At 39.8% G+C, this 20,087-nt stretch overlaps 1 protein-coding gene across 4 annotated transcripts in view; it reads left to right on the forward strand.

The window, feature by feature from the left end:
• Positions 1–20,087, forward strand: part of GAREM1 (GRB2 associated regulator of MAPK1 subtype 1) — a 95,640-nt gene that overhangs the window by 60,121 nt on the left and 15,432 nt on the right. For 3 of the 4 annotated variants that reach the window (XM_042839970.1, XM_042839971.1, XM_042839972.1), the window contains one exon: positions 15,681–15,811. The exons of the other annotated variant lie outside the window; for it this stretch is intronic. In XM_042839970.1, coding sequence (XP_042695904.1) covers positions 15,681–15,811 — 131 coding nt within the window. The remainder of the gene's footprint in view (positions 1–15,680; positions 15,812–20,087) is intronic. 4 annotated transcript variants of the gene reach the window in all.

Below are 20,087 nucleotides of genomic sequence, written 5' to 3' on the forward strand. Positions count from 1 at the left end.
CTGGATTTGAAGTTTGGACTTCCATCTTGCTTCCCATCTTCATGGTTCCCTGGCCATAACATTGTGCAATCAGTTGCTCTGCTACAAGGATTGCTTGGAGCAATTCTTTCTTTATGTATATATGATTTTGACTGGGGCAAAAAGATTGATTCTGTAGCTGGGAGAGACTGGATTTAAATTATCAGCTAAAATGAATCGAATGAAAGAGATGTGTAGTATGAATGCAAGTTGCTTACCAGTTTGTGTACCAGACCTGGGTCTCTATCCATGCATCTTTTCGGTGGATGGAAAGCACTGAGAAGGCGTCTCAGAATAGTTCTGCTGCAGAAAAGAAGTAACTCCCACACTTCTGATCTACACAAGGGGCAGAAAAGTTTAATCAAATTGCTGAACACAGAACTAGTTTGTGCACTCAGCAAAATAGATTTCATAGGAAGTTTAAGATCCTTTGGAAAGGGACTGCTGAAAAAAAGAAAAACCTGACAAGAAAATTGCCAGCGTAAAGTGAAAAGCAGATGAAGTGTGCAGGCTTATGTTCTTCTTCAGAAAATTAATCTGTTGGTGAAATTTGTGTGTGTAAAAAAAAAAAAAAAAAAAAAAAGGATTTTTTTAATCAAATCCCTACTCATGTTGTTCTCCTTAGTGTAGTTGTTCAGCTGATGGCAGCCAGAGTGCTGTGGGCAGCTCCTGAGGATGATGGATGAGCTGATCCAGCAGAAATACCGTCTGTTCTATGTCTTTAAGTTGCATCTGTGCAGTACTTCTACAAGTTTTTCTCAAGGAGACAGCCAAAACTGGTGAGCTCATAATATAGGTTTGGAGGAATTGCTCAATGAGCAATGAGATCCCAACTGTGGACCTTAAAGAAGAAGCTGAAGAAGTACAGTAATGGGGGTAAAAAGAAATGGATTATTATCACCCTAGTCCCTTCATCTGTATGGAAAGAGCTGTCATTCTAACAAGCTGCTACTATGCAGAGATTGAACTCTCAGGTAAAGATGGATCAGGCAACCCAGTACTTGCTTAGTTTCCCTCATGTAATTTCCATCAACACTGCTTGAGTTCAGCTGTGGAGGAGGAATCGGATTTCAAAAGGGAGGTGAAGATGTCATTTTCAAACAGAGTTTGGGTAAAGCGGAAACATGTTAGAAAGCTTGATATTGTGAGCTCTATGTATGCTTTAATTTTTCAGTAGAAAGTGTCATTACATTATTTGGATTTCCTGGATTAGCCCTCATGCTTTCTGCTATAATCTTGTGTGAAGACGTTAATTGTGCGGGTTGTTATTTCTGTTACGTGTAAGCTGCTAATTATAGAGTTTTTCTGTTTTTGAAGGTAGTGTCTGGTTCAGTTTACTTTTGTTGATCATTATGGAGCTATGTGCTATATGGTCACAGACAAAGTTATCCTCTATTATTATTACTCTCAATATAATGCGTGTTAATTTTTATAAAGCTTTTTTAATGCTAGAAGAAAAAAAAATCATTTCTGGTGGCATAGATTTCTTCCCTGTGCATTTTATACTCTACTAGGAAATGTTGGTCATACTGATTTCCAGGTGTGCTATTTCTAGAGAGTCACAGGTGGTATTTTCAACACATTGGTTTGCTTGCTTTTCATTTTCTTCAGAGTAATATAATTCTTTGTGAGGGAGGGGGTCAGCAGTGGTATTGGTGCATCTTGTGATGTTTGACAGGGAAGAAATAATATAAAGGGCAACGCTAAACCTTCAGCTCTGCGAAAAGAGGAGAGTAGGTTTCGCACATCAGCTCTCTGATAAGCTTTAGACTTCGCTCTGGTAAGCCCTGAAAGTGAGACTCTTCAGGTCTGCCCACACAGCACAGTGAATGCTTAAGCTCACAGCATGTACTGACTTGCTGTGACAATAACAGGGAAGCAGCAGTGGCTCAGTGTGTGGCAGCAACCAAGGTTTGCCTGCCTGGAGTCTCTGGAAGGCAGAGTGCAGTGCTGAGGATTAAACCCTGTGCTGCTCTATCTGCATGGCTGCTGTCAGGCTTGTTGGTTGAAGGAGGCAGATGTCTGCGATAATGTATGTGACGCTTGTACGCCTTCAATCTGTTTGGATACACCAGTCATCTTCTCTTCTGTGGAAAGTAGCCACCTTCCTGTCGTATTGCAGATGTTAGTCGCTTTGTGGTGTTGGGATATTGTAAGGCTCATTTAATGTGAATCGGATGGAAAGTGTAGTGTGGTTTCCTGACTCCTGTCCAAGAAAAATCTTGGGTCAGCTGGCATACAGTTTTTTGAAAGTTGGCTCAGCTGCATCTTCTTGGAGCCGGCAGCTGAGCTGTGTGATCAGCCATGAAGTGCCAAGCAGGAGTACCACACCTTGAGTATGATGAAGAATAACCCAAGTTGCTGAATAACCATTCAGGTATTCAGCAACTCGAATAATTCAGGATTGAGAGTCATTGGGAAAGCTTGTGTCAGAGAACAAACAATTGCAAGGAAGAAAGGTGAGGACTCTGAAATTAAGGATTTTGACATCCATCAGAGAGCCTCCTGCTGATAATGTGACATGGGGATCTGACTGTATCTGACTTAGCTGAGCTGATCACTATCTTTCAGGGACTGAACTAAATGTGTTGTGTATCAGTTTAGTTAAATGACCAGTGAAACTGTATGTTGATAAGCCTATTAGCTATAGCTCCATATGTCCAGGCTGTGAAAGCTGTGCCTATGACTACTTTGTGTGAACACAAGTATTATTGACCAAGTTTTCTACGGGAGACTCTTTCAGTGGCAGGGTCTGATCCCCTCAGGGCAACACAGTGTGGTAGACTGCGTCCAGTTCTGAGGCCCTCAGCACATGACATACACAGACCTGATAGATTGGGTCTAGACGACAGCTGCAAGTGCAATCTGGGAACTGTAGTATTTGTCCAGTGAAGACAGGCTGAGAGAGTTGGAGTTGTTCAGCCTGAGGAAGAGAAGGCTTTGGGGGGTAGTTTATTGCAGCCTTTCAGTACTTAAAGGGGACTTTTAAGAAAGACAGAGAGACTTTTACAAGGGCATGTAGCAATAGGACAAGGGGTGACAGGTTTGAGCTAAAAGAGGTAGGTTTAGATTAAGGAACAAGTTCTTCACTGTGGGAATGATGAGGCACGAGAATACGTTGCCCAGAAAAGCTGGGGCTGCCCCATTCTTGGAAGTGTTCAAGATGAGGTTGGACGGAGCCTTGGGCAGTCTAATCCAGTGAGAAGTGTCCCATCCCTGGGTGGTGGGTTGGACTAGATGAACATTAAAGATTCCTTCCCACCCAGACCATTCTGAGATTCCATGAAAGTGTGAGGAAAGTGCTGGGGTATTTCCAGCAAGTGACCCTTCTCCAAGTGTTCTGCAGCATGGTAGTATGCTTTCCTGTACCTGTGGAGAAGGCTCAGTATTTGGGGGGAGGCCGCTTATGCTGATGAGCTTTGCTCTTGCTGGGAATGCAGAGTGTAGTTGAACAAGGAAGAAGAGGACATTTTTTATGAAATTACTGATTCAAGAAGTGCAATTTGTGTCATCTGAAAGTTGTATCTTTTTTGCAGCTTTGCAGCTCTGCTCCCTGTGTTCAAAAAACTCGACTGAAATAGCTGTTTTCTTGATAGGTAACATTAGGCTGGTGAGGAAACTATTGCAGTACTTCGTAGTAACATTACCAGAGACTGATCTTTTGACAATTCTGTATTTTGAGTTTGCTTCCAGCTTGATTTACCAGTCTTTCTGGTGTCTAAGCATAATCTGGTCTCTCTCTCTCTCTCTCACAGCTTCTCTAGTACACCAATTCTAAGTGTTTCAAATGCTGTCTTTTTTGTTGATGTCCCTCCCCATCCCATCCATGGCTTCTTCACCTCCTTAAATCTTTGTGCTCACACAAACTGCCTAGTATTGATTTATTTTCATTATTCTATGAATTACTTTTCTTTTTGATCCAGAGATGTTAGTATTATTTTAGGCTTAGAGGTAGCATTGATATGGCCTTGTTTTAGAGGAAAAGTTTTTCCATGGGAATGTCTTTCAGAGAATTTCTGTAGAGCATTTGCCACTGATAATGTTAGCTTCTGTACTTGAAAATTAGTGTGTATTAACATATCGAGTCTAGCATCTGTGAAAACATGCGTGCATTCAAAGATGAATAGGAGACCAGACACTTTGATAATTACCACTTCACAGCCCTTTCCATGAAAGGCTGCAAAATGGTACAAAAATGGCTTTTAGCCAGAGATGCCCCAAGCCAGTTTTAGAGAAAAGATTTCACTATAAACACAACTAAGGTATTCACTATAATTTCAGGAAGCCTTAGCAATACACAGTATAACTTTTCATTATCACTTACATGGAGAAAACAAAATCACCTGAGTGGTCTTCTAGAAACACAAAAATTAAAGCACAAAATGTGTAGTCTGTATTGTTTACTTTCTGTCAGGCAGTTTTAGGCCAGGCAGACTCTATTAATGGGTTTCATTTACTCTCGGTAAGCTGACAGACTTAACGGGAAAAATTGGCTGGGTGTTCTGTTTCTTTTCACCATTTGGATTCAACTATAACCATCTGAACTGCCAAAGAGGGCTTTAGATGATAACCAACTTAGTCAAGGTACTTTATTGAACCAGATCATGAAACAATGTGTTCGACTGGATGCTAAGGAAGATGTTATCTTGCTTAGATCTGAATTTTAGATTTATTGTCTTTGTTGGTTTTTTAAGGAGAAATGAAAATTAAATGAGGCGATGATGCTGAAGCAGTATGCTCTTATCCACTAACTCTATTCACTCATCTTTCAGCTCGTCTGATTTATTTTTTTTTTTGTGACACTTTCACATATGCTGTGAATGTATGCCAAATTGTTCATTCTTAAAAGCTGCTTTCATTCATTTTGTACTGTTATTGAGAGCTTTCTTGACTATGTAGATAAATTGCACAACCTTGAATCAGCGTTGGGTTGTACTGGAAACCAGATAAATGATTCTGACAGACTTTACGGCTTTATACACAGTGACTGAAAAGATGGCTTACTGCATGCAGAATACAGGTCACAAAACACCTTCTCAGCTGAGGTGATGATGTAAACATGACCGTTGGCTGTAAATAAATGCTAGAAATGTTTGCTGCAAATGACTTTGCAGACTTATTGGATATTCCAGCATTATGGACAACAAAAGTTTGAGGACATAACTTATTACATGTATTTAATTTGTGACTTTTCAGATTGCCTATCATTTAACTTAATTAACTTAAACAATTACAATTGTTTTAAGTTTTTGATAACATAGTTTTAGCTGTAGCTTAAGTAGATTTAACACTTATTCAGCTGAGGTCTCTTGCCAAAGCTGGATCTACTGTGTAAATAAGGAGTTTCTTTGGAAATTGGCTTCATTTCAGTTTGAAATACGTTGTCTAATTTGTTCCAGAAGTAAAGTGAACTTTTTTTCCAGAATTTGCTCATAATTGCTGGTGGTCAGAGCTATAATAAATTGCATTCACACCCAATTTGAACATTTTATAAATACGTAGGCTAAGATACAGCCTGTGCCAGGCTTTTGGGGGGGAGAGAAGGGGGAATGAGGGAGAGGAAAAAATAAGAGCTTTTCCTAACAAAATACTTCTCAGTTGCTTAAAAAAAACCAACAGCCTTTCCATTATATTGTTGATACGCAAGTATTGGGAGCTATTAGAGCAGCAGGACTTCTAATAATTTGCATGAAATATTTCAATAGATTTAAGTTGAGAGGCAGGGTGGGGAAATACAGCACTAGGGACTGTGAACCATGTGTATTCAGTGAGTGAATGAGATACAAGCTATGGAACAATGAGACAGTCTATAATGCACAGACATTCTTTCAGGCTACCAAGCCCAGGCTCTGAAGTCTCTCTCCGCATTGATAAAAATGTCTAACTCTGAATGAAACATGCATTTCATTCTGCCTCGTGTAAAGCCCTGTGAGTTACCAAAAGCTGGAACTGCTGACTCAGTCATTGTTCCTGGTTTTTAAAACTCTTCCCATTCAGTTAATTATAAAACCTGTTCCTGAGCATGAAACAAAAGCACTTTATATACAGTATTGGACTGCATACATTTTAAAGATTTCTGCTCTGTGAATGCTTTTTTTCTTTAGCTTTGTTTATTGCACCGAACGTGCCTGCCAGCAGCAGTGCTGCATGCATGGCAGTCCTTGTCAGCTGGGCTGTTCTACCGCACACCGGCCTACACTCGTACTATGGCCTGCGTAACGGGGAGCGGGGTCAGAACCTGAAGGGCACAAAAGGCTACTCAAGCAGCATGACAGCAATGAATGCAGTTAGAGTCAGGCTGTAGAAATGGAGATTTTAGTGTGGGAGTAGTCAGATGAAAAGGTTCTGTCAGCAAAAGTGCAGAAAGAGGTGGTGGGTTTTTGAGTGCAGGCCTGTCTTTACGGTGGGGCAGGAGCACTCATAGCTTGAGTTTTGGTGAGCATTATGTGTTTTTGAAATAAATAAAAGCTGCTGCTGAGTTAGACAAAGTTAATGATTAAGCTTAGCAGCCATTGCTGTTACTTTAGCAAAACCTTTGGCTTAACAAGATGTAAAAGAATGTGCATGATGTCATTTAGAAAAGTCACTTCAGTTCTATCAAATGATTGTTCTGAAAGATGGCTTCCAAATCCAGCAACTTATAAGATACAAATTCAGAAGTTGCTTGTTTAGAGTCTCTGAAATCCAAAAACGTGCTTCTCCATTTCTGCACACCTTCATTTTCTTCCCGTAGAGGCACTTCTCTCCAAATCAAAATGAAGTGATATGGTTCAGAGCAAGCCTGGCACTGAGACTGGGACCTGGTGGTTTCTAAATTGCAAAAGTTTGCTTTCTTCAATGCAGTAAACTTTTGGTCCACTAAAGTGATTACCTTCTTTCCAAATTCAGTTATTCTTCTAGGAATGATGTCTCTTCCGTCTGTCTGCATAAGATTTCTCCATTGCCATCGGTAGATAGAATTCTTCTTGAATGCCATTTGGTTTTTATTTAACCTCAAATAAACATCCTCATTTTCTTGTGGCCATTAGTAATAAGGATGTATATTGAACTACTGTTTGTAAGTACAATCTGTGTTTAATATACTTTAACTCACTGTCAATATACAATCCCTCTTTACCTTTTCGAACATAGTGAGACACCAAAAGTAGAAGATGACTAATCAAACTGAGCTCGGAATGTGGAATACTGCTGCTCGTAAAAAACACTTCAGTTTTTCATTGGTACTTCAGTTGCACAAGAAACTTAACTCTGTTATACCAACCAAGAGTGAAAAGGAAGAAATGCTTCTTCCTATGTGGATTTCCCATGAGAAGGTGTCTTCTTGAGGGAGGGACTAGGCTGAATTTGGAACTTGGAGTCACATGTTATGAGCTACAACTGCACCATTGCTGGTGGCAACATCAGCCTGAATAGATGTTAATGAGGAAATCCATGATGAAGGCAGAATTTTTTGATGCAGCTGTGATACAAAATCTCTAGGCTGTCTAGTTAATCTGTAACAGGTATTCTAATATGGCCTGTTTGAACCTGCTTGTACCTAGTAGTATTAATTTCAGATGTTAACGAGGGGTTTATTCTGTTACTCTCATCATAACTTTCTTCTGTGCCTTAATTAAATGTTAATCTATTGTAGACAGCCCTGTTCTTGTAATGACTTGAAACTGATGTATACTGATGATCTGAGAGGAGATCACGTAGATAAGAATATGTTTGCAGACCGACTAAGCCTGTACTGCTTCTTAACTTTCAATGTATTTAATGCCATTTGATAAAATAGGAAAATCTGCTTGGGTTAGAACAATTCCAAAAAAATAGAATTTACTTATTACTAAATTAGAATTTTAATTTCAAAAAGCATACACTTATTGATAAGTATTAATACTAGAAATCAACATTCAATTTCCTGGGCTAAATAAGGTAAGGGGCTTGAATGCCGTTCAAGGCAAAGTTTCATCCTGAACTTGGTTTCATATATCTAAACTGAATCACTACTCTTCAGGTCTGATTTTTAACTCTAACTCAGCTTTGATGTATCAAGTGTAAGTGAAAGTGATGTATTTGCTCAGAAAGACAAATGATTTTAAATACAATAAGGACTGTAGTCACATACTTTTTCACATTTGGTTCTATATATTTTTTTTAGCCTTTCATAGGGGGGACAGTTTCTGGAGGAGGCATTTGTTAGGCGGAGGACACATTGGCTTTACCTTCATTTCAAATCATCAGTGGTGACAAGCATTTCCAGCAGAGGGTTCTCATAAGGATGCTGGTTGCCACTGCAGTAATGAGAGTTGTTAGCTCTTAGTGGCTTAACATTTTGTTAACTGAGAGGTAAGTGGCACTCCACTGCAGCTTGAAAAGAATAGCAAGCGCGTAAGGAAAGCTTTTTATCTGACATCTGCTTGTAAACAAAGTCATCTCAACACTATCAGGCAAGTTCTGGATTGTTTTAGCTGGGCTCACTGTAACTTTACTCTTGCTCTTGCTGCCTTGTGCTGCAGTCTGAATTAGCTCTGCTGTTCTCTAGGAGAGCGTGCCATCTTCATGTGTGTTAATGATCTACTGTTCAACAGGAAGCCAGCAATGGCTTTTCTTGGTAGTAATTAGGAAAGTCAGACTGCAGTAGTCACCAGTCTGCTCTGCATGGCCTCTTAAGTGTATGAACTTGAATGCTGACAGAAAACTGCATATGGAGCATTCATGGTGTCTGCTGGTAGCATGTGGGAAAGGAATGAAATGATGTTAATTATGAGTTAGATTGAATGTTAACCCAGTGACTAAGTTGACTCTGGTCAACTTCTTACTAGTCCAGACACTCCAACGTGACCCCATAAAATGAAACCTTTCATTGTGGTAATCTAGCATTTGTGATGATAATAACTTATGCAACAAAGGGTAGAGGTTAGACTTGTTTCCTGTCCGTCATTTTACATAATCAGTAACCTAAATTTCCCTCTCATACATAATCGGTTACTTAAATCTGCTTCAAACTATCATCAGTCACCATTTGAACTGATTTGTCTGCCTAATGCTGCCAGTAGAATCAGATACATTTTTACTCTGTTTAAGAGTCATAACAGTAAGATTTGGAAAATAGAATGCTAGACTGTATCATCTCCATTGCTTTAGCCGCTCGGGATTAGAGGTTTAGATGAGAAGCACAATCACTGTGTTTCTGCGTGGGGAAACTTGGTTGCATTCCCTCCCTTGATCTCTCCACCAGTATGCATATGAGCAGGTGATGCGTCAGCCTGCTGATGCTCTGCTCCAACATGTCTCGCTGGGTTCTGATGCTTGACTCATTCTGCTGTGGTTGAACGGGTATTGTATAGCAGACATAACACGGAGAGGAATAAAGGCATTTAAGGCTTCAAAATCTAGATAATACTTCTGAGAAGTAAAGCTATTCATCTGAAGGGCTCCTTCCCCATGAAACATTGCACAATCTCTGACTGAATGTGCCATTGTGCCTTGCCCTCTGCTTCACAGGGCCATAAGTTTAACTCCAGTACACTTGATGAATTCTGATAGTATTATGTTTACTTAGATATGTCCCTAGTTCATCTTTCATCTGTTGTTTTTTTTTTTTTTAATTCATTCCCAACATTTCCAAATGACTGGGGACAGATGGGGACACGGGAAGTACTCTTCTATCCCTTTCCCCTCAAGGAAGAAGTATAGACAGGCGGCTCTTAAAAAACAGAGACAGTATTTCAAAGCTATTTCATGGTGATTACAGTGTAAGATTCAATTGTAGCTTTTCTAGTTTGTGGGCAGTCTTTACCCTTTGGAAGCTTAGACTCTTGTATTTTCCTGCTGTATTCTCTGCCCTTTTATAACCTCCTGTAGCTTTTAGCAGGGTACAGTACATAATAAATTCTTACAAATAACTCAGAAAAACTTCCATCTTTGCACCCTACCTCTCTGCCTTTTTTATATAGCTCTCAGAAGCTGTTGATGTGACAGATAAGGCTGAATCTGTACCAGGAAGGTTTTCCTTACTCTTTATTTGACGAGGGGATTAACTTTCCACAGAATCATACCCACGTCATTTCGCTGGCAGGTTCCAGTCCAGGATGAAGCCAGTAACTTATTTGATGAGGAATCCTTCTAGATGGAGCAAGGAACTGGCTTTCCTGTCCTTTCCTTTGTCTGTACAAGTTGACTTGAGGTCTGCTGTCTCCCTTAGTTGTTGAAAATAGTGTTCTTAAAAACAGTGTACCATTTGTATTTGCCATTTTCCTCTATAAGTCTTTCCTGCCTCAACTGTCTTCTCTATAGTGGAGACCCAGGAGCACTTCTGCTACTAAACACCTAAATTCCAGGGTAAATATCTAGCTTGTGGAGAGCTGGGAACAAGCTTTGGATTTCCGCAAGCTGGAAAATGACAGAAGCAAAGGAAGACATTAATTTTCTGCTCTCTGTTACTTCTGCATGTCTGCCAAACCATTTGTTATTGATTTAGTGATACATTCTCATGTTCAGAGTGTTCTTTGGTCTTTCTCCGTTCTTTCAGGTCTAGGCATCTTCAACCAGTGTCACACCAGCGCTCTTTGGAACACTAAAATGCCACATGTGGGCTCTATGCAGTGACATTTTGGCAATGTCAATTCAAATTAAAAACTGATTGTTCTTGACTGGCTTTATTATCTGAAAATTAGGAAGGGAAGAACAACTCTTGCATATGACACAGTTGATGGAGTTGAAAAGTGAGGAAATAAACTGACATTCTCCCTAGCATCTAGCAAGCTACCTGTGTTTGCCCTCTTTACTGTTTCTTATTTACTCTTTAGGTTTCTGTTATTCAACTCTGCTCAGTTATATCAAGGATTACCCTTTTGGAGTGGAAGACAAAGTTGTTTCCTATCATCTTGATGCATAGAAAACAGAAAGTCAGAAATAGTCTTTTTCCTAAGTTGTGGTGATCTGGAAGCAGTGAGTCTTTTCTCTTTGATTCTAGTCTGTTATTCTTTGAAATACTGAAGTGCAGTCAGCAGTCAACAAATAATAAGAAACATAAACCTCTGCAGTACTTTGGCTGCCCCGCTGTGCTGTCTGCGTATTCTGAAGAAGCACAAGACTTTGCCTTGTGAGACTTGCTAAGTAATCAAAGCTGCTGAAAGACAATACAACTGCTGCCTCCTTAGGGAAACGTCTAGCAGTGAACGCAATTGAGCAGATGTTTTGGTGATCTTCCATGTTTTCTACTGATGATATACAGCTACTTTTCTCTTGTTATTTACAGAATAGTCCAATTTTTTTTTTTGTTTTGGAGATAAGTCAGAACATTTATAACAGCTGAGGTGTTTGGGTGTGAAGGGGAGATTGCAGCTAAGACCAGCAGACCTTACATTGCAGAAATACTTTAATGAGATGCATTGCAGTTCTGTACCTCCATAAACTTGCAAGAGCCTGAGCAGTGGAAGTAGCAGAAGCAGCCAGAAGGCTGGAACAGAAAGGTCTGGTTAATGACCTAGGGCAGATCCTGCTCGTAAGTGTTTGGCTTCTTGCAAGAGGCAGAATGGACTGATCTTCCTACTCATTTTTAATAAATACCTCCATAAACTGGGGGATGAGCCCTGGTTTAATTCTTTCCCTGCATTTTATCTTTCCAGATTCATTTCCTTTAGTAGTGAATTTATAGTCTTTGCTGTAAGTACTTTCACACAGAAATAAGGCTTCATAATCTGTGTAGATAATATATACTAGAACGAAATTGTTCCAATACTCTGTCTGCCAGAGGCCAGACTGAGAGATAAAGAGATATAAGGCTTGCAGTAGTCGTTCATTACTCCCTTGCATTTGGCTGCAAAGGAGTAACCACACTTGCTCAGTGGACCATGCAAATATAACGAATCTCTGATCTTTCTGAACGTGATTTACTAGAGGAATATTTCATTATTCTTTCTGTAGCAGCACAAGAAAGGGGGATAGTTCTATAAAGGTGTAGCTTTAGGTTTTCTTCATTTTTTTTTTGTCACATTTCTGATTAGCACAGTTAAATTGTACAGTAATGTATTGAAGCTTGCTGTCAGTTTTGTAAAGTCTCTTGATGGAATCTTGTCTATTGTGAATGATAATAAATTCCATTTCAGCTTGTAGTCAAGACTTATGTCCATTTGACTTGTGTTTCAGCTATGCTCTTTTTTTTATGGCAATTTGAGAGACTGGGGAGGAACATAATAAGTAATTGTCTGCTTCCTCTCTGTTAGTTACTTGACATCTGGCTTGTAAGTGTCTTGCAGGCCCCTCTTCTGCCCTTTTTCTCTCCTTCCAATAGAAAAGTCTGCTTTTCTCAATGAAGAAATAAATTCCAAAAAAGTCTATAGAAAATCCAGAGAATATTCCAAAGGAAAAGCATTTTAACATACAGTCCTGACAGCTTCCATGCACAGAATACTTGATTTCGTAACAGGAGAAGATTAATGCTGCCCTTCTATTATGTGCTTTTGGATCTGTATGTACTCCTCTGTAGTCAGCCTCGTCATGAACTGCTGAACATTAGCAGTGAAGGCACAGACAGCTTTGTGTTTGTGCAGCTTAGCTGAAGGGAGGATGACACAGACAGCTACATAGATGGTTCTGAGCATCTCTTTGTACCGAAGCAATACTTCAGCTGATGCTTTTGGTTTTTTTACAAGAACTTGTGCAAGCTTGCAGTAGCTAGCAGATCCTTCTGGTTGCTGACAGCCTGAAGCTTTTATTCTGTGGTGAGGAATTTTGGACTATTTTGTAGACATTTGAGTTGTAATGGATGACTGACTTTTTGTTGCCACCAGACCTACATATTTTAAATACATCACAGTCATAGTAAAATAATGCTAGTACACTTCCAGACAGAGTAACTAAAGGACCTAGAATTAAAGACCTCACTCAAAGTGCTGGGTGAGTCTTGTTTAGATAATGTTATTGTTCAAGATGATGTTCTTCTCCGTTATTCATACGAATTCATACCCTGTCATTGTGCTTAGCTCAATTCCCACTCCTGAGCAAGATTTCCCTATTTATTTCTGAACTAGCAAAATGTTATCTCCGCAATATATCACCGTTTTCAACTATTATGTAGCTTCTGTGCAGTATTGTATTCAACTTCATTCTGTAGGTAAGGGTGTTAAACCCCACTAAGTTTAGCACATCTGTCTGAGGTTTCTAGAACTTGCAGTAATCTTGTTTGTTTATTCCTCTGGGGACTTAAAGTGTAAAATGCTATTATAAATTCTAATCACAGTTTGCCTCAAATAGTGACTGCAGCTGGGAATCTTACAGATCAAACCCCTAGATCCCAAATTGGGCAGTCAAGTAGAGTTGCATCCAGGTGGCTGTGCCATTAGCTGAAGAGGGGCAACTGTGCTCCCTGTAGAGCAACTCCAAAGCAAGCAGGAGTGAGCTACATCCAGTAGTTAACGCATGGGGAACACTGTGACAACTTCTGTCAAATGTAAAAACATCTAATCTCCAGTGACTATATGTGGAATACTGTCGAATACTGTCACTGGTTCTGTGCTCCAGAGTGGTTGTTTCTCTGTGCTATCAGGCTATCACTCCCTGGTGCCGTGCATAATCTCTGCTGCTGTGTGATGTCTTGGCACACATAGGTAAAGGTCTGCCTTCACTTGGTTCGTGCACTCTCCTGAAATTCCTTCATAGGAGATCTGTGTGTCTGGAGGGAGGAGGACCTGCAGATCTGGGAAGAGCGTCTTTCTCCAAGTTAGAAAGTGGCTGACAGGGAAGTCTCACAACCAGAACTACACTGTCTGTGTGTAGCGACTGGGGGATTAAAAAGCCTAGTTGTTTTTCCTTTATCTCTCGCTCTCTGTCCGTTATCAACAACACAACTTCCAGCTTCTCTAGCCAGAGCAAGTTTTATGGAGTTGCATGCTTCCTCCTTGATCGCTTTACATCAAAATGGGCTGCACAGTGCTGATATGTTTCTACTACGTATGTAAGGTGTTCTTTTCAAATACTCATCTGCTGTAGATTTCTTATGGCTACCTGTAGTGTCTGGCAGGCATAGCTTTGCCACTCCTGAAATTTCTCCTCTTAATGTTGAAAGCACTATAAAGCCTGTGGAAGAAGAATGCCAACATTTTTTCAGGTTGGGTGTCTGTTTACGTTAAAACTTTAAGATACCTTGAGGAAACAAATTTATAAGGTAGAAATTTAGAGCTAGTAAGCTAAAACCTTTTCTCCGCTCTGGGCGTCCTTGAGCCTCAGGTTCTGAGGCAGAGCTTTGGTCTGATGTGGTGAAACCACTCTTGCAGTCTATGACAGCAGTGTGATTCACTATAGGGACAACATCACCAGGTCAGACCAAAGGTTTGCCTGTTCCTGCGACAGGAACAGTAGCATTGATCTTTGAAATACTTGGGCTGACTTGGCTGGACTTCAAATGATGGTGTGTCCTGAAGCAGACACAGAGTTAGAAAAACACTGAGAACTGAATTTTGAAGTGCAGTAATTTATTAAACAGTCACAAAACAGCACGTGGGAGATGACAGCATCTTTAGCTATTCCGTACAGGTGAATCCTCTGAACTGTCTGATGGGGGTATGTAGGAGAAACTGTGTGGTGCACAAAAGTGCTGAAGGACTGGGAATATTTCTGTAGGTGGCTGACATGTATTGGATGAATTTTCATGAAGTTGAGCGCTGTGAGCAATAAGCCAGTGCCTGAGTGGATTGCTAATTTTAAAATATGTTTTACAGAAGATGCACAAATCTCAGATTTTAATTGGATTTCTACTCGTTTTCTTGAGTTGCTCCTTACAGGGAGGCTTGCTATGCTGTTCTCTCACTGAGATCATCCTTTAGCCTGGTAGTAGTTAATGTTAGTAGTTAACATTGCTAAATTCGGGGAGATTGCTCTGCTGATTTGTCACACAAACAGCAACATATCTGACTGAGTTTTCATTATGCCTGCATTTATACAACAAACTTCTAAACTTGGTGTTTGTTACGTACAAGAGCAATTAATCCTTGGTGTTGGCCCTTGCTTCTCACAACACTGAAAACATGGGAGAAAGCAACAAATGATTCTTCCTAATGCTTGTCTGAGGCTGACCACCTTCAAAAGGATTTTATATGTGTATGGTTTTGTTTCTTGCAGTGTTGAAGTTCTCAGAGGGCTTAGCTTGTAATTAAGCACTAGATGCTGTTCCACACTGTTCCGCTGTTAGGAAAGCCTGGGGGAAAAGGATTGTAGCCTCACATACTTGCATAGCCTTTTGATGACGCTGAAATATATACTTCAAAAAAAAAGTGTTTACTGTTTGGGGTTTTATAGTGCTGGGTGTGTTTTCTGTCTGTAACACTTCTATTATTAGGGGCCAAACATGTTATCTGTGCAGATACTATTACAGTAAATGAAGTACATAAACACAGAAGCCTCAGTAGTTATTTACTGTTTCTAGACAGCATGTGATAAAAGGATCTTTTAAAATTTGCAGCTCCTGCACATTCTTTTTGTTCTGCCCTAGTGAAACTGTGTGTCCTTCATGGCAGGTTCAGAAGGCTCTTTGCAGTCTTTCATTTTGTATTTTGGCTGCTAAATAACCGGAAAAATTGACCGAGGAAAACAGTGAAGAAGTTGAGCCAGCAGTTGCCACAGTGACAGTTGTCCAATGTAAATATCTTACAACTCTTCTGTTTATCATCTGTTTTCAGGGCAGTTTAAGCTGCTGGAACAAGACCGAGATATTAAGGAGCCAGTGCAGTATTTTAACAGTGTGGAGGAGGTGGCTAAAGCATTTCCTGAACGAGTTTACGTCATGGAGGAAATAACATTCAACGTTAAGGTAGTCCCTGAATAAATATTTATCTCTGTCTCAGTGATTAACTGTTACAACCTTTATATACATGGCAAGCGAGCAACAGCGCTGTGTGGGAAGTGTGATTTTTGAGACAAACGGGTCTTTAGTTCTGCCTTCTGTGGTGGTGCTCTTCAGGATCATTTTTGCAGTGCTAAATCAACACGTCCTAGAAGGGCTCTCCTATCCTATGGCACTTCAGGGAGCAGTACTGATGATGCATCCCATAATTCATCTAATTGGGATGTTGCTGCCAGACTTTAAACAAATGTTGTTTGTTGCCCCCTTTGTCCTCCCACTTCCAGCAGTTTGAATTTTATTTTCTGGTAAGCAGCAGCTGCTCAAATCCCTGTCCAGAAAGCCTCATTAAGAGAGTGTGCAGAGTGAAATGATGGTGTTGCTTCTCTCAAAATTACTACAGAAAGTGTCATTGTGAATAAAAGACAAAAATAGAAAATATGGCCTTGTTCTGTGTGTGTGTATTTGTGCACACACTTCTTGGGCTCATCTTTGGGACAACAATGCCAGAAGAGGGCTTTGCATCACCAAACTGCAGTTCTATGGTATGAAGCAATGGTAATAGAGCATGTTCATTTCCCTTGTCTTACCTGTATTTCCTTTCTTTCCATAGCAGGACACCTATGCATGATAGGTCAGTTCTGGTGAATGAGCACAACAGCATCCTGGAGATGGGATGCAATGGTGTATATTTGCATTGTGTACAGAAAAGACTGGCTGATGCTGCTAGTGCAAAACCAGTATAGTACATTCCCAGGTGTAGTAGTGTGGGTTTTTTTATAACCTATGTATCTTTTAATGGCTTCTTCTCTTTCTTGCACTGCTAGAGTTGGGAGACATCAGCTAGACTCAGTTTTTATAGGTATGAAACAAGATTGCTGAAGACTACTATAAGTGCTCATTAGTTAATTCATTTAGATACACAAACTTTTGCCTTTCAGGACAGTAAGTTGTTTTTTTGTTGTTTTTTTTTTTTAACTTTTGTGCTATTAATTAATTAAGCTGAAACCATGCAACAGAGCCTTTCAGGAATGATAACTACAGGAGAAAAATGAAATGCTTGAATTTTTAGGATATATTTAGCCAAATGAAGGAAGCAAGAAAATTCCATTTCTACCCGAGAAGATCATTATTATCTTAGAACTGCTGTGCCATTGTTTCTCAATGTATCTGTATCCAAATGAAGAGCATGGCACAGTGAAACATGCAGCTATAATTTTTGGAAGAAGAAGGCTTTTCAAAATATAAAACATTATGTCTTGAGTTTAGCACCAGTATTCTCAATCTCTTTGTCATATTTAGCAAACTCAGAATTAAGCATAGCCTACTATTATATATATCAGATACATTTTAAAAGATAATTTAGTCATACTCTATAATGTAAATAACAGTAGTAATAATCCAGGTTTAACCTAGTTAAACATATCTTGGCAGTATTTTTCTTGGCTGTTTCTCACGTTTCATAGAAGACTATTCCAAAGTTGTCATCTTCTGAAAAATGAATTAGCAGGACTTTTAAAAGTGTTTAATGACTATACACAAGGGAATGACGTGTGCTACGATTCTGTAAGAGAGATGGTGTCGAAGTGATTTGAGCAAAGGGAAGAATGCAGTTGATTTCTATCCAAAGCAGTGTGTTTGCTTAAATTAAGATTATCAGAAGTTAGTTAATCTGATACAAAAAGAAGACATGTCTAAAATATCTAATAAAGCACTTAAGATGAGGAGGAATTGTGATGTCTGGGGTTTTTTTCTTATTCTAAAAAATCCACTGCTGTGGATAAGTTTTGAAGAAAGAGCTGGTAGCGTTACAGAATTTCACTGGACTGTTCCTGTATGATTTTGTCTGTGTTGAGATCTGTCTGAGCATGCTGTGTGCCACTGCTGAGGTTGACTCCATGCAAACGTTGTCCTCCAACTAATTCCTTTGCTGCTTAGGCAGTATTTTGCAGCTTAGAGAAGTTTAGAGAACGGCTGCTTTCTCATAATGAAGTGCCATGACATCTTTTCTAAGAGGGAGGTTTTATTTTACTTTGTGTGTTTTCACTTGTTACTATAATTTTACCCTAAGGTAGGCCACGGAGACATCTCCCTTCCCTCCTTACTGTTTCCCAGTTAGGTGGCTTTTCTGGGAAGTGTGCTGAGGCAGAACATTTAGGGCCTGTGTTGTATTTGAAGGAGTGTTGTAAGGCATGCCATCAAAAGCAGAGCTGGGACTAGAAGGTAGAGTCCTGAGTACTTTTCACAGAACAGCAAGCAGGAATTTGAGTTTAAACCAAATTTTTGTAATGATTAGAACTACTTATGTTAATTTCTTCTGATTTGTGCATGTATCTGTGCTTGTATACCTTGTTGGTCACCTCAGTACCTGGTAGCCAGCAGTATCTACAGACACAGTAAATCTGAGTGATCTGAGGATAAGCTGATTGCCTACAGTCAAAATCTAGTCTATTCCTAGTAGAAAATTGTGGGCATTCTGTCTATTCTTCAGTGAACAGATATCTTATAGCCTTTTCCATGTTACTATTCAATTCATAGTGACAGATAATTTTGTTTATATAACAGCATTACATTGCAATGATGAGAATAAGCTTAGCTCTCTATGCTTAGAAGAAAAATCTTAAGAAAGTTTTGCTACTCCAGGGCCCTAGCTTTTGCTGAAGCAGCAATAGGTTTCTGCAGTTGGGTGCTGAGGTTCCACACAGGTAGAAGTCTATGTAAACAAGGAGGCTAAAAGAAAAAATAGTTAAGTTCCTTGAAAAAAAATCATGATTTTTTTCTTCTTACAACCCTTCTGGATACCCTATTTTATATTAAATAAAACTCTTTATCCACTTTCTACACTTTGTGGAAAAAAAAAAATATATGTTCTGGTTGGTCTGTTGGCTTTAATAATAGGATCTGTATGCAGTAACTATGCATCAGAGGCCTCACTGTTTAAAAAAAAAATTCAAAAAGGTTCTAACTATGAATTTGTACTGGCAATGCAATGCTTGCGTTGCTCTAATAAGATCTAGCAGGTATAACAAGTTGTATGAAGCCACAAATCACTTTTATAAGGAGTTCCTACATGCCCAAGTGACTAAGGACTGCTGCCTCTTAACTGTAACAAATTAGAACAATCGGAGCTCGAGACAGGATATTGACTCAGGTGTTATCAGAATCTATTTTTCTGAGTTAACCTTTCCTTAAGCAAAAGAAACAATATGCTACAATATGCTTGAATTTTCCCAAAAGAACATGTTGCCTAAATCATCATTCATCACTTTCCTGATGCCTGTCTTCTGCAGTAGATATAACTGGCTTCTGAATGGTTATTGAATTGCAAGCTGAAAACATGAGAATGCCTTAACCCCCCCCATGTTTGACAAGATGTCTGCAAGCCAGCCGCCTTTCTGGTCAGCAGTCTGGCATCAGTACTGAGCTGTTAGTATGGATCAGTATGTGTGAAGTGTGAAGCAGACTGCTTCTGATTGTGTGGATCTTCTCTCATACTGGGAGATGTTCAGTTTGAACATCTAGCGAGGTTTTTTTTACAGAATGGTGTGGCAAACACTGCTTCTTTCACAGAGCTAGAAGCACTGGTTATTCTCACCTATTATGAGAAAGTGACAGAAGGATGAGGGTGGAATAAAGCTACAGAGTTGATTGTTTTAATGTGTAAAGCAGCACTTTAAGAGAGAACAAACAAGAAGAGAAATGTGTTTGGGGAAGGAGTTACTTCAGGATGCTCCCAAGGCTAATAATTAGATAAAACTTAGTGTTTATCATGGCATTGAGATGTGTGGCAGTTACTGCTGCAGGCTGTTGCACTAAAATTGCCCAGTGTGGAACCTGTGTTTTAAACAGAAGATGTAAAAAGAGAGCATACACAAAATTAAAACAAGTGCACTGTCCCACTGAGGAAAGGTTTGAAGAAAATGTGTTCACCTTCCCTCCTTCCCTCCTCCTCTCCCCATTCCTTCAGCTGCTCTCCCATCCTGCTGCAAGACTGCCTGTTTTTATAGCTGAAGATTCAAAGCAGGCCTGGTAAAGCCATTGAGGAGATGAGAAGAGCATGGTTCCAATATGGGCAGAGCAGGAAGGGAAGACGAGCGGAAAGCGCAGGGCAGGCTGGAGTCACACTGGGATCTGTCAGCCCTCCTGGTGTGCTATACAGCTGAATGAAGGCTTTCTGGTGCCTTTTGTAACTCTACATATTTTCCAGAGTTATGAGGAGATTCCAGCAGTTTGCCGGGAAAACAGA

The sequence above is a fragment of the Centrocercus urophasianus genome, unplaced genomic scaffold (assembly GCF_019232065.1).
Source record: "Centrocercus urophasianus isolate 14NV4802_14NV808 unplaced genomic scaffold, USGS_Curo_1.0 seq_11, whole genome shotgun sequence".
Classification (NCBI taxonomy): Eukaryota; Metazoa; Chordata; class Aves; order Galliformes; family Phasianidae; genus Centrocercus; species Centrocercus urophasianus.